The sequence below is a fragment of the Echinops telfairi genome, unplaced genomic scaffold (assembly GCF_000313985.2).
Source record: "Echinops telfairi isolate 266 unplaced genomic scaffold, ASM31398v2 ScPeMD7_24;HRSCAF=84, whole genome shotgun sequence".
NCBI classification, from domain to species: Eukaryota; Metazoa; Chordata; class Mammalia; order Afrosoricida; family Tenrecidae; genus Echinops; species Echinops telfairi.
The window spans coordinates 3,648,234-3,670,134 of NW_022103921.1; the positions used below are offsets into that span (position 1 = coordinate 3,648,234).

Sequence of the window (21,901 nt, forward strand, 5' to 3'; positions counted from 1 at the left end):
GAAGAGAAGCTGAGACCAAGAACTCAAGTAGAAAGCAAATGTTTTGAGAATAATGATGGCAGCAAATGTACAAATATGCTCGACACAATGGATGGATGTACGAGCCCCCAATAAAATGGGTTTTTTTGTTTGTTTTTTTTGCACTGTTAGCTCAATGTGTAGGCCCCAGAAGAAAAGTGGGTTCTTCCTGGGGAGGGACACGGGCTTTCTTATCTATCCTCAGGCAATGCCAGGGCACTCCACAGCGAGAAGGCCCAGGAGTAAGGCTGAGGAAGGTTTTTTTTTTTTAAAGAGCTTATTCCTTGAAATCAGGAACAAGAAAAAGGTGCCTGCCCTCACTCCTTTTGTTTTACATGTTATTATACATCCTTACCACAGCAACAAGAAAAAGAAGCAAAAGTATTCGGATTTGAAAAGAAGTAAAACATGATTCTATACGTAGAAAATCCTAAAGAGCTGGGGAGAAAACTCTATTAGCAAGAATTAATAGATGAACACCAGATCAACAAACAACACCACTGAGAAATCTGAAAGGGAAAATGCAGAAATAGATTTAAGCCTCAAGTTTTAAGATCGAAAGAGTCTATGAGTAAAACAACAAAGTAAGTATCCAAAGAAGATGTAAAGAATACATGGAGCCGTGGCTCCAAAAGAACAATGGTAGTTGAAATTCAACTAGTTTCAAGAGGTAGCATATGATGTCGAGCCAATGGTGCGGAAGAAGTCAAAGCTGCACTGAAGGCATTAGCCAAGAACAAAGCTCCAGGAATTGAGACAATACCAAATATTTCAACAGTTGCTGAAGTACTGGACTCACTCACTCATCTATGGCAAGAAATTTGGGAGACAGCTATTTGGCCTAATGATGGGATGAGACCCTTATTTGTACCCATTCCAAAAAAGATGACCCAAGAGGGCAAACATTTTAGAACAAGGTCACTAATATCACAGGCAAGTAAAATTTTGCAGAAGATAATACAACAATGGTTACAGCAGTACATGGACAGGAAGCTGCCCGAAATTCATGCCCGATTCAGAAGAGAACATGGAATAAAGGATATCATTTCTGATGTCAGATGGATCTTGGATGAAAGAAGAGAATACCAGAAAGATGTTTATTTGTGTCTACTGATGATGCCAAGACATTTGACTGTGTGGAGAATAACAAAGTATGGATAGCCTGGAGAATGGGAATTCCAGAGCACTTGTACTCATGTGGAAACTGTCTATAAATCAAGAGGCAGTGTGCAGACAGAAGAAGGAAATGTTACATGCTCTAAAATCAAGAAAAGAAAAATATAAAATAAAACCAAGAGAGGCGTGGGTCCGGTTGTATTCTCTCAGCATACTTATTCAATTTGTATGCTGGGCAAATAATCAGAAAATCTAGGTTACATGAAGAAGAATGCAGCCTTAGGATTGGAGGAAGACCTCTTAACAACCTGTGACATAAAGGTAACACAACTTTGCTTCCCGGAAGTAAGGAGAACTTGAAGCACTTGCTTTTCAGCACCTCGGAGGTCTTGGACAGCAGATTTACCCAATGCAATGTATCCTTTGATCTCTTGACTGTTACTTCCACGAACATTCAAGCAAGACGAAATTCTTGACAACTTCCATCTTTTCTCCATTTATCATAATGTCCAGTTGTGAGGATTTTGGTTTTCTTTATATTGAGTTGTAATCTATCCAGAAGGTTGCAATCCTTGATCTTCATCAGCAAGTGCTTCAAATCCTCCTCACTTTCGACAAGCAAGGTTGTGGGGAAAGAACATTATCTTTTAATTCCATTTTTCAATAAACTTTTAAAGTTCCCTAGTGGCAATTTAACAACAAAAGGTAAAACATTCCAATCATATTGAATAGCCATTTCACCAGAGTTCTGTCACCAAACAAATGAAAATATGCTGTTATTAGCCATCACAGATCTGCCAGGAAGAAACACAGAAGTTACCGTATGTCACTACCAGCCACGGTAGTTCTCTCTGGTGGCGTACTGGGTTACCCACCGGGCTGAAAACAGCAAATCAGAGGCTTTCTACTATGAAGAGTCAGTCTCAGAAATCCACAGAGGTGCTTCCTACTCTGTCCTAGAGGGTCACTAGGAATCGGAATCTACTCAATGGCAGTGAGTTTAGTTGTGTGTGTGTGTGTGTGTGTGTGTGTGTTTAAGATAAAAAATAGAAAATAACATGTTGAGGATGCGGGGAAACTGAAACCCTTATCTATTGCTGGTATGGTACAACTATTGTAGAAGACATTGTGGTGGTTTCTTAAAAAAGAAAAAACTAACATATGACCCAGCAACTCCATTTTTAGGTTTATACTTAAAAAAAAAAATTGAAAGCAGAGATTCAAAAAGATACTTGTACACCAAGGTTTATTGTAGCACTATATGTATACATACATATAATGGAACGCTACTCAGACAGAAGGAGAAATGATGGAATTTGAAGACATTATGCTGAGTGAAATAAACCAGTCACAAAAGAATAAATAATATATGATCTCAAGCATACAAAAAAGGCAAGAAAAAAAAATATTACCAGGGGCAGGAAAGAGTAGGGAGAGAGGTTATCAGTGATTCAAAAATCACAAAGATTAAGGCACAGCTGACTATTGTAATTGTTGTCAATAAGCTATACACCTGTAAAAAGGCGAGTTCGTGAAGTTGTGTGAGCGACATATTTACAAATGGCAACCACCACAACAAAAAGGAGTCGTTTCTGAGGCTGTTTAGATACAACTCACCACCGCATGAGATTTGGTTCCTTGGTTTGAAGGCTTAGGGTCACGGCTTTATGGGACATTCCAGTTAGCTGGCCAAATAACATGTTCAGTGTTTCTGTTCTCTCTCCTACGGTGTGCCTACGGTCTTAAAAGCGTGCTAGAAGCAATCGCAGGGATAACAATTGGTCTCCATTCATCTGGAGCAACAGAGAACGCAGAATCAGGAATAGGAGGAATATGGAATATGTGACTATTTCCCTCTAAGATTAACTGCCTCAGTTGCTATGAGAGCATAAAAACTACATGGCTAGGAACCTACTAGAAAAATTCTCATAAAAAAGAGAATACAGAATAGAATCTCAAATTCTCATTGACTCTAGACTTTCTGAATGGTGGGTGGTGGATGAACCTCTGAAACCGTTGCCTTGAGATAAAATTTAAAAATATATATTCTCTGCTGTTATTTTATAACCGAACAATATTTTAGCTCAACTAGTAAAAAAAATAAGTCTCCCCGGAGCATTATCTTCCTTGAAGATCTACATGGGCTCATACTGACAATAGCAACTCACAAGATCAGGTAGAAAATTTGAGGCCCGTAAATGTATGTCGATGATGGAGAACCAATTCAGAAAAGGAGGGTGAGAATGTTGTACAAACCGAAGCATGTAATCAATTTCACTAAATTATTCATGCAAAAACTGTTGAATTGGTAAAAGTTCTGCTGTGCATATTCTCAGCAACAGCATCTTTCAAATTTAGAGGGAAAAGGGACTGTGTTGTACAAAGAAGGTGTCAGTCCAGTGTGATATGCAGGGAACACAACCTGGGTTGCTGAAAGCCACACAGAATGCCAAGAGAGACTTCGTTGAGATTCCATGTTATATGAACTTTTATGCCTACTTACTGATAACATTTGATCTAATAAAGGCTTGTGTGGCAGAGTTTGGCATGAGACTTACTTTTATTGTATCAAGGTTTGCTAGAGGTAATTTACACGAACCTGCCTCTTTGTTTAAGCAGTATTTACTGAATAGCTATTAGATGCTCTCTTAAAACTTGAGTTTTATAAAAAAAGAACCGAGTAGTGATATTTAACCAAACTGGCCTGAGCCAGTTCTCTGCTCTGCCACGGTTCTGGAAGATAGACAGTTTAGACAGACCCCAGCCGGAGTTTGTTCTGACGCACTGGTTATAATAGAATCCAGCCTTTATTTACCTTCTTCTGGAATTTCATTAGAAGCATGATGCGACTTGTATGAAAATAAAGAAATAATGCATTTGGGGGTTCATCATAGCACTATCCATTAGAGCCAAAAGACAGAAACAGCATGAAGGAGTTAAAGCATGGTACACACATGTGATGGAACATTACTTGGTTGTAAAAAGATATGAGGCCTGGTGCATGCCACCGCGTGGATGAGCCCTGACAACAATAGTCAGTCACAAAAGGAGAAATATTCTAGGACCCTAGTTGTTTAAAATATCTTTCACAGGCAAATATATAAAAATCAAACATTAGTAGTAGTTAGCAAAGGTGCGAGATGGAGGAAAGGGAGTCATTGCTTAGGGGCCACAGAATTTCTATGAATGGTCGAGGAGTCATTTGGTAACAAATAGTAATGATAGATGCATATGATGAACATAATCAATGCTACTGAACTCTACAGGTAAATGCTGAACTGAAACATGTTTTATTTTACATAAATACAAATATATGTTTACATTGATTTTGGTAAATATAAGTGAATATAGTATGTTAAAATTACATGGGGGCTTTAAAGAGTTGGTGGGAAAAAATGGAATTAAAAGAAAAGGAATTTTTCTAGGAACTTTTTGAAGCCCCTTTGCACCTCACATACCACAGTAAAATAATTTTTTAAATGGAAGGAATAAAAAGAGAAAGATAGAGGTAAATAGGGAAAATAATGGGAAGTAAATAGAGAGCTTCTTTATAATGCCAGAATGAAGCTTAAAACTAACATTTTCCTTAAAACCTAGCCATGCATTATCAGGCATTAGCTCACTGTGGTAGTCAAGAACCTAGCCTCCATCTCGCACTGAGTGAATGATTAACACACGCTTACTAAAAGGATCTATTAGGTTCTGTTTTGAGATCCCTTACCCCTTCCCTAACTCGGTTTCCTTAAGACAGTTTGGATTTGACTTATCTGAGCTCTGCGCAATGTGGAGCAGATCTGTAATGAGGAGTTTCTGTGAAACTTGGCATGCTGGGAAGTCCAGAATGAAGGAGCACTCTCATGCGAGGCTGCCAGGCCTGAAACTCCGTGCTCTACATTTTCCCTGCTCTCAGGCCGCGGTCTTCAACCTCAGCCTTCCAGATGTGTCTCTCTGGTTCCGACCCTCATTACTGCTCACTGGAACTGGAGCAACAGATGTCTAAGCATCTCGTCAAAACAAGATGTGAAGCGTCTCTAGCACACAGTTGGCCCTCCAAATCTGCAGATTCTGGGGTGATGGGGTGGAGGTGGGGGGCGGGATTCCAGAAAGTCCACAAGAATGAAGTGATGTGTCGGGCTAGCCTGCAGTAGCCTCCCACCATTTCACAACGCCTCAGTCTCTCTCCAGCCTTTATTGTCTGAGTGTTGTTCACCTCATGCCGCCTGTCTACTACTTGTGGCGTGCACCCTTTACCTCTGTGGAACATGGTTCCTGAAAAACAATCAAGTGGTCAAAGCAACCCCTCAAAGGCTAAGAGGAGGCATAAGGTAAAATTAGCATAGCATTTGCATTATATTCGATATTATATGTAATCCAGAGATGATTTAAAGAAGCAGGAGGATGACATACATTATATGAAAATATGAAGGAAAAAAAAATAGGAAGAAAATACGATGCCATTTTATTTTAGAGACGAGCATATGAGGATTTCGGTATCCAAGGGGCTCCTGAGACCAATCCCCTGTGGATACTGAAGGATGCCTGCATAGCTCTGCCACTCAATTTCTCCACAGTTTAAATGCAAAGTCCTTTATGAATACTGTCCAGAATACTGTCCCAACCTGTTCTTTTGGCCTTCATTTCCCTTGACTCCACACTCATTATTCATCTCCCTCGGCACATGATGCCTTTTCCTGCTTTAACCCACTGATAGGAACACTGGGGATGCGGTGGGTTAAATAAAGGGCTTTTAAGCACAAGGTCAGCACTTTGAAACCACCACTGACCTGTGGAAGACAGATGTGACTTTCTGCTCCTGTAAAGATTCACAGTCTCAGAACCCACAAGGGGCAATTCTACTCTGTCCCACAGCATCACTATTAGTCAGAATGGACGCAATGGCAGGTTAGAGTTAGGTCCGTTTAAACTTTGCTTATCAAAAATGACCAAACTGCATGGGGTTTCTAAGGCTGTGAATCTTTTTTTATCAAACAATTCAATAGTTCAATCATATCAAGAAGGGTTGTAAAATCATCACCACAATCAATTTAGAATATTTTTACACACACACACACACCCCATGGTTAAAGCACTTTTTAAATTAGTTGAATAATCACCATCGGTTCTAGTGCTTCCTCCCCTTCCCACATATATTGTTTTCTCCCCAACACCCTCGCCCTCCCTATCTTTCACCCCTCCCTACCTTTCCTATAAACCCTTACAACAGTTCTTATCTCTATGTATCTACTCCTTCACAAACTGAAAAACCAAACAGAAACAATAAAAACAAAAACAAAATAAAGTTGTAAGGATAAAATAATAATAATGCAGAAATAAAAATACAAATAATGTGTAAGAAATAAAGACCACCGTGACTATTTAAAAGGCAAGGGAGGACATTTCTGTCATGGTGCAAGCAAGAAACAGGCGGTAAATCTTCAAGTGAGCAGATAGTCTAATTTTTCTCCAACAGAGCAGCTTGTGGGCTTGAACTGCTAACCTTCCAGTTAGCCACCCAACATGTAACCCAATCTTGTTGTTGGGTGCCACGGAGTCCGTTCTGATTCACAGCACTCTATGTACACTGCCTGGTCCTATGCCTTTCTCACAATTGTTATGTTTGAGTCCACTGTGACAGCCACTGTGCCAATCCATCTCCCTCTTTCCTTGCTGCCCCTGTAGCTAGCATGATGTCCTTTCCTAAGAACGGGCTCTCCGGATAATACAGCCAAAGATCATGGATACAATCTTGCCATCCTTGCCCCTAAGGAGCATTCTGGCTGTGCTTCTCCCAAGACAGACTTGCTTCTTCTTTGAGCAGGGCATGGTACTTTCAACATCCTTCTCCAGCACCACAATTCAAATGCATCGGTCCCTCTTCAGTCTTCCTTACTCAACGTCCAATTTCACAATCCCCACGAGATTATTTTAAGCAATTTGATTTGGAATGAAATCGAAAGATTCACAAATAAATATGCTCCAGATTTAGAAAACAAAGATCAAGAAATTTGAAAGCTCAAGCAAGAATCTAAGGATAAACTTGGATCCATTTCAGATGGAAGAGAGAAGGAAGAAAAAACACTTGCTGAATACATTAGAAGAGTTAAGGAATAAAATACAACTAAACAATAACAAATTGCAAGTAACTTTACCTGTATTTTCAAGAAAACTGCATGCAAAACAGTAAGAAAGCAACCAAACTAACAGAGAAGAAACAGTCTCAGGACGGATAAGCTACCTAACAACCTACCCGGAGCCCAGAAGAAGGGATGGTTCTTGGCCACCACGGATTGGTCTAACCGGGGCTACACTAGATGTTTCTGGTTAGAACTTGAAAAATGCAAAACAAAACTCAAATTTTAAAAAATGGCCTAATACATTGGACTACTGTGCTCAGAGGACCATCTAAAAGTACTGCCCTGAGATATTCTTCATATCTTGAACCAAAACTACCTCTTGCTCTGAAATTAACCTTTTAACAGAAAAGTAGGACATATTAAAATAAAGGATCTGGCCTGTTAGACTCATGCTCTTTTAAAAAGAATCTATGTAAGTCCAATAGGTTAACATTTTTTTTTAACAAAGCAAAGATGATGAGATGATAAAAGGTAAGGGAAACTAGAATACTGGACACGGAACAACCAGAACACAATGAGAATGTTGACAATGTGAAAAATAATGTAACTAATATCATAGATCAATTTGCATGGAGATTGTTCAAAAGGAACCTAACATTCTATGTAAACTTTCACCCCAAACACAATAAAGTATTATTTTAGAAAAATACATGTAAAAGAGTATCGTACCTAAAAGTCAAGGCATTCTGTTCGGCATGTATAATGTATCTGAATTTCCTTATTTCTCTGTCTTTCTGTTTGTCATCCATGTGCGGAAAGTCTGCATACTCGGATCCAACAGGAAAAGCGTTATAACCACAGCCTATGAAGTACAGCGCTCCCGTGCCATCGCAATTTCTCTACGAGTGAGCAAAGCAACACAACTGAGTCTCCAACCCTGAAGAGACACTTTGCAACCTCTTTTTAAAAGCTTTTCATCGCACTCTGCATACAGGATGTTCGCTAAATGTTCCATAAGAGAGTCATCAAGAAACACAGTATGAAATCTTCCCAATGTAGCCTAGTTTTGCCAGAGCAAACCGGTCTAATCTCTACAATCAAGGCAGTACTTGACTTTTGTGATTAATTAACTATGATCTTATTTAAATCGCAAATTGTTTCACTGAGTCAGATATCTCCCTCCACGTATATTGTAAGATCCTGGAGAGTGTTATATTATATATCCTCTCAAGTACACCTCTTAGAGTATCAAACATACAGCAAGCACGCAATAAATAATCATTGATTAACTCATTTTTGTGTTCTGTGTTGTGCTCCTGGTTAACAAAGCCAGGAACCATTTGAGTAGATAATTTCTGTTGAACTAAAAATGTGACCTGGTAGATTCATTGGAATTCTTTTTTAATGAACGTCTACTTCCTGAATAAAATCCAAGAGCAGAGAAGGGAATTGTATTAGACTAACTTCTGAGCACTCGATGTGAAGAAGGCTGTGAATGACGGTGAACACTCAAAATCTATCTGCAGAGTCCCCATTCAGATTAATCCTCTATTGGTCTCCCCAAGAGCACTGTCTAGGGTTGTGATTAATCTTGACCTCAGATAGTGTTTTGGGTAGTGGATTACTGTAGATATAGTTAGGTTAAACCTTACTGTATTATCATGTTTTCCCCCTTGGCCTTTTAAAACTAGCTCTAGTTTCTATTACCTTCTTTCTTTTGGATCTTTTTCTGTGTTTTATTTTATTGTCATCACTGGGGTTTTTTTTGGTATGATTTTCTTTATATAAAATTCCAGACAGGTAATCCTTAGAAACAGTAACTAGTCTTCCTTAGGGTTATCGCAAGGAGGTTTGGGGTGGGGGTGGGGGGAAATTGGAAGCAAATAATAATGGGTACAAGAATGAAAAAAATGTTCGAGAATTAGTAAAAATACTCTTTTTGATATATTTAGACCATTAAATTGTATGGTACATGAATTATATGCCAAAAATCTGTTAACCAATAAAGCGTATTTTCCTAATTCCTCCAAGCACAGTCAAGATTGCTCCTCTAATTTCTCACTGTGCCGTATTATAATTATACTTACAGACTAGTCTTCTTTTTGGCTTTTCTGTCTTCATTGACTATGACGGAGGCCAGGAAAGATGGAAAATGTACTTTTCAAATCCCTGGTGCCCAGTGTGACAAAATGCCCACCCTTTGTTGCTGCTGTTAGTTGCTCTCAAGGTAATTCTGACTTGAGGCAGCTCCTTGTGTGCAAAGTAGAACTTTGCCTTCAGAGTCTCCAGGGCTGTGACTTAAGCAGATCACCAGGCCTGTCTTCGAAGGCTCCTGTAGCTGCGTTCAAATGCCCAACCTGTTAGCTAGCAGTTGAGTGCTTGATCATTTGCACTCCTGCCTACTCTTGAGAAGTGTTTAATAAATGTTATTTTAAATAAATCAATAAATATTACTTAAATGAAGGTACATAGCTAGTAAGCTGTTGGGACAGTGAGCAAGTGTTTATAGAATTTAATAAATGAACCAATAAAAAATATTAATGAAAAAGGAATCCATAAAATATACTTGAGAGTTAACTATGTATAACTAAAATCCAAGTTAAATGTTTGTCAAAAATATTTTTAATACTTACAGATTTCCCTTCTGCCCAAATGACTGCTCCAACTCCTGTTTTATGATCCTCTGAAAGATAAATGGCATTTAATGCAGTAAAAAGTAACATCTGTGTATTTTCCCCCCAAAATAACTACTTTTACTGAAACATACTTCACAAATGTAGCAGTAACTCCTGACAGCTTTTCTAATTATAGAAATGTATTAAAATACCTGCTTTTAAGTGTACAATATGAGAGCAAGTTACCAGATAAGTAGGTGAAGCTGCTACAGGTCCAGCCACAAATGACCTGTAAGTGGAAGTCATTGGGATGGCAGTACCTGAGTCAGGTCCCTGCAAAGCTGTAAGCAGAATGAAATGTACTTTTATTTTCTACTAACAAATCCGTTTCATTGTGAATATTCCTCAACAGATATGACATCAATTTAAAAGTACTTTCTGAACTAATGGATTTATAGTAAGAACCACTCATTAAATCAAACTTGTAACTCAGCGTTTGAATACTCTAGTCATCAAAAAGGGATCTCTGCTAAGAGTTGGAGTACAAACACCAGGGCGCGGTTCCTCTGGGAGGGAGATGGGGTGGTCTGCGGTCATAAAGATGTGCGGCCTTGGAAACCACAATTGTATAGGCTTGCTATGAGTCAGGAGTAGGTCTTTTTTTTTTTTTCCAGTCACAAAAACTACATTTTATTGAAATGATCTTGTTAAGGGAAAAAATTCAAACTTCTAAATGAACAAATCTCAATTGGCTTTTAAGTCTACATTCCTGGAAGATATATCAAAGGAATTAAGTTTAAATAAGATTCTGTTCCTTCCTTGGCCTTCCCAGCTTACTTCAGGGGAAAATGAATGATACGTTAGTGACCTTGGGCTCATTTCTAAATCACTGTTAGAAGCTATAAGCACAGAATTGTAATTTCCCTAAAGAACCAAAAGTTTCATACTTCTTAAAAATATCACGTGGAACAGAAAATTTTAAACCCCAAACAGAAACTACATAGTAAGGATCCACTTTTTCTCCTACCAACCCAAGAGTTTCAAATATCTAAGGGCAATATTCACTAATTATGAAAGTCATATGATTTACCAAAATCTTTGTAGCAAGATGCATATGTAGTTAAATGGGTATATTTGCAGAGAAAATCAGGATCTGTGAAGCTACCATAGAGCACTTTCATGCTGCTAACCATTATATGAAACTGGCTTCATATTACGATATCCTAAAAAAGTTCATCCTTCTAATAAAAATCTATTTAAACATTTACTTTTCCAGTACAACTCCCCAAAAGTTTGTGCCAATCTGTATTTAAAATGGAAATATCTTCTAAATATCTTTTTAACATGGAAATGTCTTCTACCTATATTTTAACTATAATAAAATTCTTTATCTTCAGTTCAAGTCAGCTCACACTTAAAAAATTATAATCCAAAGTATTCATATAATGACCTTAAGCACTCTATCCATTTTCTCATGTTCCCCCTCCAGGTAAAATGTCCATTTCTAGACGATAAATGTGGCACAGAAAAATTAAGTAAATGTGTCCGTCTAATTGGTACTAAGTGCTGGGATAGGCTGACGATGCAGTGAGTGGTAAGGGAGAGGAAAGGTCCCATCCTTATGAAGCTATTTGACAAAGGGGGTAGACAAGAAGGCAAGTACTTCTATTATTTATTCTGCAATGAAGGAAGCGAACAGGAGGTGGGACACAGACTACCTAGCCACTTCCATCAAGCTGATTGCAACTCCGAGCGGCCCTATATTGGGCATTCAAAGCTGCAGATCTTTAGGGGAATGGACAGCCTTCTCTTTTGCCCAGCAGGCTTCATGAGGGGTTGTTGTTTTTTCCTACAGAGGGGTGACTGACATTCAAGAGATTCGGGTGTGAACAAAGTTTTGTTCTTTCCTACACTTTCAGAACTTAGCATCTAAAGCAAGTGTGGAAGGTATAAAAGTAAGAGGTATATTTCCCTGTAAAGCCAAAACATTTACAGTAGGTAAAGTTGTCATTTATACAAGTAGAAATTCAGAAGAAAAAAATGGAAAAACCAAGATAGAGATACTTCATAGGAAGAGTCACCGTTTCCTCCCATCAACAACACTATGTTTCATATAGATATAGTTGTGGGGGTTTTTTTGCATTAGGAGATACGTCTTCTGTTTCACGAGGAAAAGGTGATTTTCCATCAGCATGTACCTTCACTGCCTAGTGGCACCAAGAGAACAACAAGATGAGCAATGGAGGAGGGAACTTTTGAAAACTCTTGTCGCTTTTACGGAACTTGATCGCTGTCTTCTGGTCATTCACATACAACTTTGAAGGAAGGGTCACTTTCCAATCACAGAACCAACTTCTTGGGACTCTTCGACGACTGAGTCACGGTGAAATATTTATCCTATAATTCCAGAAAACAAGCATGGTCCCCTGACCACTTACACCAGATTCTGGGGTACTTGTTAAGGTAACAGGCTGATGACGTGCAGAACTCGGGAAATCTCATTTCTGATCAGCCCCGGTGTGATGCTTAAAACACAAAACTCATTGACACGAGTCAATCCCGACTCCTGGTGCCCCTGTGAGTTTCTGAGCCTTTAACTCTTTAAGGGTTGGAGTACAAAGCCTGTTTTTCTCCCTCGGAGTATCTGGTGGCTTTGAACTGCTGACTTTGTGGCTAGCAGCTCAACTCGTAACCACTACATCATCAGGGCGCCTATGTGATGCCTTAAGTATACTAAAACATACTGAGCTATAATTTGAAATAGTTAACTTTCATGGCTACTCCAGTCCACTTTTGGCAACACTGTGGACTAGGAGGAAGACATTATCCTTCACTTTGGAAAACGCCTACGCTAATGGGAAAAAAAAAGAGATGAAAAGTCAAGAGTTGAACCAGAGAGCTAAAATGTGAGGGCCGACCCTGCCACCTACAGCCTGCCAAAACTGTGGTCACAAGTTTTGCAGACCTAGTGCATCTGAGAAAGATACTCTTGGTGGATCCTCCTTAGTCATCATCAAGAAAACAATTCTTCATCACCCATTTCCAATTAGGTTTAGAGCTCTATTGTTAGAGATTTCTGGATTCATTTAAATCATGTACACTTTTTAAATGAAATGGTTTCTTCCCCTGTCAATCAGGGAGAAATAAAATTGTAGAAGTAGACAAAACAATATGAAGTTAAGAGGTTGAATTATTGGTAGCACGTTATATCATGGGTCTAACTGGTTGGATTGTTATTAAATGAGATGTACATATAAACCACCTATGCCAGACACAATAAATGCTCAATGATTTTTATTGTTATTATTGAAGGTTTCTTTGAAAGGAATTAACTCAATGTTAGTGGGTTTTTGTGTGGGTACAGGAGCCCTAGTGGCACCATGGGTTAGGCATTGGGCTACAACTGCAAAGTCGATAGTTCAAACCTACCAGCTGCCCTGCGGGATAAAGATGAAGCTGTCTTCTCCCATAAAGATTTACTGTATAGGACTGCTGAATTGGAATCAACTGAGTGGTAATGGGCTTATGTTTTTGTTTTTTGGTGATCATCAATGAAGAATACAAATACGCAATTCCTTATCTGAAATCCATTATATAAAGTCATTTGAGAGTCTGGTACAATCCTACTTGGTGGCAAAGTCTGACCTGAATTTTTTATAGCCCTTAATTATGCTTATATTTTACTCCAGGTATCGTAATGGGCCCCACTAGAGTGTTAGGTAACTTACAGTATATGCACCATACTTTTCTAAAATCTGAAAAATCCTGAAATCTTTTTAAGATGGTCCAAGGATTTGGATATGGGATTTCAATCATTATTTTAGACTACAGAAATAGTTCTTTTAGCCACTCAATACACGCTGCTTACTATTCAGGCAAAGAAGACCGTTAAGACATGGTGTCTTCCCCGGAAGAGCTGACAGTGAAATGGAATGCATGACAATAAAATTATATCCCCTTTGGGGTTTGAGTCACACACACACACACACACACACACACAAAAATCATATAGCCAAAGCTAATCTTGAGAAATCTTTTAAACTGCCCATCAAGTACATAAGCTTTATGCACAAAACTCTGCATAGTAATAGTGGAGACATTTTTTATATAAACACTTAGCTACACAGTAATATACAACACCTGAAAAAAAAAGAAAAGAAAACGTGTATTTGCACATTAGAAGAATCCACCATTTATGATAAAAAAGGCAGCATTCCCCTTGGACAAAGTTCTGGGGGTTAGGAAAGAAGGACTGGAAATAGGAAACAGGGAGGAGACAGGCTACGTGATGGTACACTGCAGGGACTGCCAAGGATGAGCTGAATCAGGATGAACATGCATTGTTGAATGTAAGACTCGGTAAAAATCTGCCCTGTAAAGTTTCACCCAATTCACAATAATTAGCTTAAAAGAAGTTATCTGCAAACTTATATTGCACATTAGTGCATCCTTCAACACGGGCATTGCATGCACTATGCTGTTTGTATATGAGAAGCGATGGGTTCTGAGATCAAGTTCAAGAACAGCAGATCCACTCTCCCATCTTACGCTCACTCAGGAACATAGGCTCCCTGGAGTCTCATTAGCAGGGAATTAGTCAATTGTAGCTGTAAACGCTATCTATATACTTGAGTATACGCCGACCTGAATATCAGCCGAGGCACCTAATTTTACCACAAAAACTGCATTAAAAATGTGCTGGAAAAACTCAGCTTATACTCGAGTATATACGGTATTCCCATTTGTTTCTGTCCTTCCAGAATGAGTTAGAGAAAAATATGTTGGTGTTGTCAGAGAACAAAATAGAGCCTACAATATAAAATAATCACAAGAACTCAGACTTTTATACGATTGTCCGGAAGCATATCACTTGTTCCTATCAGCCAAATTCTTTCATCAGGACTGTACTGATGATTAACTCTGTTCAGTGTCAGAATTGCACGCCGGTTTTTTTTTTTTAAGCATAGGCCTAGCGCGCATGCTTGAGGTTTCCGTTAGCAGGTCTGGGGCAGAGTCTGCGCACTTGTGCATTTTTTAATACATTTCAGCGGTGATTCTGATAGGCTGCCAGGTAGACCCTCCATTCTGCCTATATCTTGGCCAATAGCCTTTGTTTAAGGATCCCTAGTGGCATGGTGGGATAAGCATTGGGCTGTTAATTGCAAGGTCAGCAGTTCAAACCCACCAGCTGCTCTAAGGAAGGAAAATGAGGTCTAAAAATGCCTGGGCTCAGACACTGTGTATCGAGTGTTGCTGTGAATTGGAGCTGACCTGATGGCAGTGTGTGATGTGGTCTGAAGGGCCGCTGTTAGAATATACTGCAGACCAGGGCGCATCTGGATGGATTTTTAAAAAGATTTTCTTTCTGTTCCCTTTCTTAATTTTAAAATCCTACTATTAGTCCGTTCCCCAGATAAATCAATCTACTGCTTCTCTGACGCACATGATTTTTTTCATTTCAAGGTGACATTTTATAAAGGATCAAGATTCTATTTTGAAAAAGATTTACCAGTTGTCAAAATACCCTTTTTCCGTAATTGGAAACGCATGCCCACTCTATCATGATAAAGGAAATTCCCTTTGCCTTTTGCACATTCATACTTCACATAAGTAAAAATTGTTTAATTTCTCAACCCTGACTGAAGACATGCCACAACAGAAAGAACCTGCAACAAGGACTCATCCTTTGCTTTGACACTACCTTCGTTTTTTTAAGAATTGTTTTTATTGTACAGATTTTTAATGTTTTCATGAAATGTGGGAGCGTGAACCGAAATGAGTGCTTCGGGTCCTCTTGCCTGTCTCTTCGTGGCCCATCCCTAGAGGACAGCTGAGGAAGCAATGACGTGGACACAGCAGGAAGCAGGAGGGAGAAGGGCCCAGGTCATCAGGCCCTGATTTCTAAGTGGAGAGCTGAATACAGGGGTCACCAGGAATCCTGAAACCGCTCTGAGAACGAGTTGTCTACTCGGGGGTCTCATTAATGTCTGTGTATCCACAGCAAAACCTCGGTTATCTCTGAGTAAATGGACGCTACTGTAGAAGAAACGAACACTTCGGAGACAGATAAGACCCAATCAGCCCCAATTTATGAACTAAGCATGTGACTCACCAGTTCGATATGCCAGTAACCTGGCCTGAACCATGCAGTGCCTTGCAATGTCTTGCGGCAAACTTTGATTGTGAATGTCATTAATCTGTCCTGGACTGCTACAATAAAATCCGAAGTGTTTAAAGTTGGGCACACTGGAAGCTACCGTGGCCAACAGGAGGACAAGGTCTTTCATGTTTTGCCTTAGATTGCTAAAGTACGGGTTTTCACACAGGTTCTCCAAGCCTGTAGTCATCAGTATTTGCTTATGCATTTCTTCATTTGGAACCAGAAATGACATTTCATATTCCTTTATTCTTTCTTGTTTACATTCAGAATAAAAGTCAATATTAGCATCCGGCAACGCTTTTGTAATTTTCTGAATAAAGTCACACTTGTAAGAGGTCTCCTCTACAAACTGCACCATGCAACACACCAAGGGTTGAAGCAAGACACACACGTGAGCTCGGCTGTTGGACTTCAATCTTTCCGCTGCTTTGGCATCTAACTTTGCATCCTCAGAGCTAGAAGCCTCCGTAAGCAAACTTATTTCTGGATCAGCGGGCCAATAGGAAATCCGGTTAACTCCAGCTGAAAGATAAAATAAGAAAATTACGTATCTGATACAGGCTAAAATTACGGGTTTTCTTGAAAAAGCGATCGTCCTGCAGATCGAGATTCCCCCAGGGTACCACACGTTTAATAGCAAGTTATCTACGGATTGGCAAACCGAGGTCAGTGGGCCAAATCCAGCTGCTGCTGTTTTTGTATAACCTGTGGGTTAAGGATGGGTTTTACATTTTCAAGTAATTGGGGGAAAGAACCAAAAGACTATTTTGTGACAAGTGAAATTGATGGCATACAAACTTCTGTCTGTACAAAAGCATCCAAAAGGAATTAAAAACTGGAGACCATTTTTATCATGTGATGTGGGAACAAAGAAGGGGAGGAAGATTCATTTTTTTAAGTCCACAAAATGAGATGAAACAACTAAGCTAACAGCTAACAGTTTTCAATTAATGAGACAGAATAAAAGTTAGCAATCTTTAATATGTGGATGACTTTTTAAGTCATTAAAAGCACATATGAACTGACAAGAATAAAGCTTTGAGAGAAAAAGAGGTTGAAAAATGACAAAAGTGAAAAAATCGGGTACAAATATGAAAATTTTAATTTATACTTGATATTGAATAAGGAAATGTCTTATATAAAGGTTAACACCTTAATGTTCACCAATTACTGACTATCTTATCAACAAGGATACCCCTTTGCTGGTACATTATGTAATTGCAGCCAGGGGAACTTTTTTATGTGATTATGCTTAGACGGGAAAAACGAGTGACCCATAGGGTGCTATCGCCCTCAAGTACGTAGCAAATTAAGTAAATGTCTATTTGTATCTACTCCTAAATCTTTCTGTGGCTTACACAGCAAAAAAAATTGTGGAGGTCTCAAAGTTAGTACGTTTCCCCTGTTGCCATCCATTTCCTACCCAGCAAGGATGCTAAATCTTGCAGCTCCGCTTCTTGGTTGCTCCTAGTCATCCTAATCCAAGGAGAAGAGACGATGAACAATCCTTGGACAAACATTCATGTACCAGTGGTGAGTGCTACAGCAAAGGCCCTCAGGTTCAACCATTGGGATGAATTCAAACCCTTTACATTCTTACACTTACTGAGGACCCTCAAATTCTTCTGTCATGTGGATTACATCTACTGATAATTATTGTGCTAGTCAGAGTCCAGGTGGTATAGTGGGATATAAATTGGGCTAACCACAAGGTCAGGGGTTCCAGCGCACCAGGTGCTCTGCAGGAGAAAAGTGAGGGTTTTTTGCTTTTACAAAGATTTACAGCCTCAACCCAGTGCTTCGAGATGTGAACGCAACATGCCGGCATGGAGCAGGGAGCTAGTGGAGAGGTCTGAGAAGCCGGCCCCAATCCCAACTACGTGAACACCTGCCCCACGCCCCAAAAGAATTTATTTCAGAGGACAGCACTGAATCTGCAGCTCAGGAAGAGGGACATGTCTGATCAGAGCACACGGGAGCAGATGAAGGGGGAGGAAAAGAGAGTGGAGCACATCCTGGCCCACTAGCCCTTGAGAACGATATTCCTGCTCAGAGCAGCCAATCCACAGAGAAGACCTCATGGCCGGCCCCACTATGAGACATGACATCCCTCACTGACCCAGAGCCCTACAGGGGACAACACTGGAGACACAGTGTGGGAATTCTGCCCGATCTGATCCCACCACACCAGAGCAAAACACTAAGGGCGTGAAACAGAACAGCAAGGGGAACAGAGCAATGAGGTCCCCAGGAAATGCCAAAAACAGACTTTGGGGCCAGGGCATGGTGCCCCAAGAGACTCAACGGAAAACACTCCTAAAGGCCAACAAACAGTCCTTGAACTAACTACAAGCTTTTCTTTCTTGTTGTATTTTGTTTTGTTTTTTCGTCATTGGCTTGTTGTTGTTTTATTTTGTTGCTTGGTTTTGCTCTCTCTAATTTTTGTACATGTTATTATCTCCGCAGGTCTGTGGAAATAAGATAGGCTGGATGAACAATCTGGAGGAGAAAACAACCAGACCAACAGTGCAGGGGGGACATGGAAGAGGGGGAGGGGGGGAAGGTAGTGGTGTTAACAAACCCAAGGACAAGAGAACAATAAGTGATCCAAATCAGTGGTGAGGAGGGTGTAGGAGGCCTGGTGGGGATTGATCAAGGGTAATGTAACTAAAAGGAATCACTGAAACACAAATGAAGACTGAGCATGAGAGTGGGACAAGAGGAAAGTAAAAGGAAATAGAAGAAAGAGCTAGGAGGTAAAGGGCATTTATAAAAGTCTAAATACAGGCATGTACAAATGTAAATATATTTATATATGAAGATGTGGAAATAGATCTACGTGCATATATGTACTGATTTAGTATTAAGGTAGCAGATGGACATTGGGCCTCCACTCAAGTACTCCCTCAATGCAAGAACACTTTGTTCTATTAAACTGGCATTCCATGATGCTCACCTTCCCGACACGACCGCTGAAGACAAATGGGTGCATAGGCAAATGTGGTGAAGAAAGCTGATGGTGCCCAGCTATCAAAAGATATAGCGCCTGGGGTCTTAAAGGCTTGAAGGTAAATAAGCGGCCATCTAGCTCAGAAACAACAAAGCCCACATGGAAGAAGCACACCAGCCTGTATGATCACGAGGTGTCGAAGGGATCAAGTATCAGGCATCATCATTGTGAATGAGGGGGAGTGCAGAGTGGAGACCCAAAGCCCATCTGTAGGCAATGGGACATCCCCTTACGGAAGGGTTACGGAGAAGAGACAAGGCAGTCAGGGTGCAGTGTAGCAACAATGAAACATAAACTTTGCTCTAGTTCCTAAATGCTTCCTCCCCACCAACCCCCTATCATCCCAATTCTACCTTACAAATCTGGCTAGACCAGAGGATGTACACTGGTACAGATAGGAACTGGAAACACAGGGAACCCAGGAGAGATGACCCATTCAGGACCAGTGGTCAGAGTGGAGATACCGGGAGGGTGGAGGGAGGGTGGGGTGGAAAGGAGGAACCGATTACAAGGATCTACATATAACCTTCTCCCTGGGGGATGGACAAGAGAAAAGTAGGTGAAGGGAGACGTCAGACAGTGTAAGATATGACAAAATAATAATTTATAAATTATCAAGGGTTCATGAGGGAGGGGAAAATGAGCTGATGCCAAGGGCTCAAGTAGAAAGCAAATGTTTTGAGAATGATGATGGCAACAAACGTACAAATGTGCTTGACACAATGGGTGGATGTATGGATTGTGATGAGTTGTACAAACTCCCAATAAAATGATTTAAAAAAAAGATGTAAGAGCCCCCAATAAAAGTATTTAATTAAAAAATATATATAAATAATGGGCCTTCCCACAAATCTTTTGAAGCCCCCTTGGATGGTTTGGATTCAATCCAATGGTTTCACCCATCACCATTTTGGTTCTAGAATGAGAATGCAGCATGATTACGGCAACAGTTTTGACCTCATAGACCATCAGGGGTCCATGGACTCTACTTCAAGAAATGTTGTACTACAGAAAAACAGGCCTACTTTGTAAATGAATAATAATAACGGTTAAGTACAGTAATCTAGCTATATCATGAGATTAAATCAAACCCCCAAGATGCAGTAAAATCTGCAAAAGCCAGTATGTATCAGGCAGTGAAGATGCAAATATGTTCACTAAAATGAGTGCTAGCAAAGGGGTAAGATTAGATTGCAGTCTTACCATTTCCTAGAATTCATTTTCTGCCAAGGGCCGAAATTTTGCAAGACCTGACCAAACAAGGCAGTGCTGTCAAGAGCTAGATTTCACAAGTTTGATGGCATGAGCCTAATCGAATGTAGCAGTGATAGTTTTATCAGCATAAAAGCATTTCCATTGTAGGCCTTCCTGATTTTCTATACTTCATTATCTCTCTTGCCAGCTTTCTCACAAAACTCACTGCCGTTGGACTGACTCCATCTCGCAGTGACCCCATAAAACAGAGTAGAACTGCCCCTGTGGGTTTCCAAGACTGACTCTATGAGAGTCTCAGGCATCATTGTCTCCTGAGGAGCGGCAGGTGGTTTCAAACTGCTGACCTTGCACAAGCAGCCCAAAGTATACATAGTAAGGTGTGGTAAAAGCTATCTGCATTCCTGTTTTTCTATTTAATTTATAGCTCCAAAAGCTACGTGGTGAGCACATTCAACTTAGCACAAAATACAGCTATCATTTTTTTAATGCATTACTGTCCCTTGACTCTAAAACAGATTCGTCAACAATGAAGTCTCTTATTTTCTGAACTCTAGTCATACTCTAACAAAATATTCCACTAATCAAGCTTCCAGCCTCTAATTTCTCCTTGCCCCAATTCAATAATACCAACAAAATGTTACTCAGGTACCTTCCTGACCATGGTACAATTTCAATGGCCCCACATTCTCTACAGAAAATGAGAATTATAAATCAGCTGAGCACAAGTGACAAAATGAATGCCTAATTAGGAAAAGGAGGGGAAAATGCCAGCAGTAATGGAAGTAGGTGTGATAGTTGGAAAACATGGGACAAAGCCACTACTATCAAACCTGCCTTCTTCACCGAAATCACAGTGGAGACTGTGATAGGATTTAACAATCCCAGTCATGCTCTTGAATTGCTCACTGCAAGCTTCTAACTACATGACCAGTATGACTGGAGGTTCTCCCATGTGTAGTTTGGGGCTCTGCCTGCACCCTAAATCTGGTCATTACTCTTAAGACCCTGCTGTAAATAGAAACTGCTCTTCCTCATAACAGGCCTAGGAACTCTGATTTATAAGATAAAGCCTTAATCCACACTTTTTCACAGCTCTCCACATGAGAACCCAAGACTCCCCCAATAATCTTCCATTTCAAACACTGCTCCCTCGAGAACTTGGCTTCTCACAATTTAGTGGCTACCCCCACCCCCGCCCCGCTATTCCTCCTCAACAGGCGTGTGCCCTTCCTCTTCTTTATCTGACCCTTGAAAAGCCAGCATGAGCCCCAACCTTTCATAACAATGTCAGACTGCAGGGACCACACTATTTTCTGTGGGTGTATGGCAGCTCTAGTCGGACCCATTTACTTGATATTTGATGACCTGTAAATGTTGGGTTTGGTCTTTTTGGTCCCAAATATCATCTTGAAGGAAAGAATTAAGAACCGTATTGATAGTCTTTTTATAAGCTGCCACAGGGCCCAAGTCTTTTAATCTGCTAGAGGGCCCACATACAAAATAGAATCAGGTCAGGTATCAGGCATCAAAGACAAAAAATCATTGTGATTGATGGGGAGTGCAGAGTGGGGACCCAAAGTCCATCTGTAGGCAACTGGACATTCCCTTACAGAAGGGTCGCAGGAGGAGGCAAACCAGTCAGGGTGCAGTGTAGCAATGATGAAACATACAACTTACCTCTAGTTCTTAAATG

General features: G+C 40.1%; 1 protein-coding gene and 1 non-coding gene across 2 annotated transcripts in view; both read right to left on the reverse strand.

Annotated features, from left to right (window-relative positions):
• Positions 1–21,901, reverse strand: part of CDADC1 (cytidine and dCMP deaminase domain containing 1) — a 71,485-nt gene that overhangs the window by 27,874 nt on the left and 21,710 nt on the right. The window contains exons 4-6 of the mRNA XM_045289045.1: positions 15,936–16,505; positions 9,842–9,891; positions 7,938–8,107 (exon numbers count right to left, since the gene is read on the reverse strand). Of these exons, the coding sequence (XP_045144980.1) occupies positions 7,938–8,107; positions 9,842–9,891; positions 15,936–16,505 (790 nt within the window). The remainder of the gene's footprint in view (positions 1–7,937; positions 8,108–9,841; positions 9,892–15,935; positions 16,506–21,901) is intronic.
• On the reverse strand, positions 143–275 carry LOC115869376. The gene has a single exon (XR_004046152.1). It is a non-coding gene; the product is annotated as a small nucleolar RNA SNORA49 (small nucleolar RNA).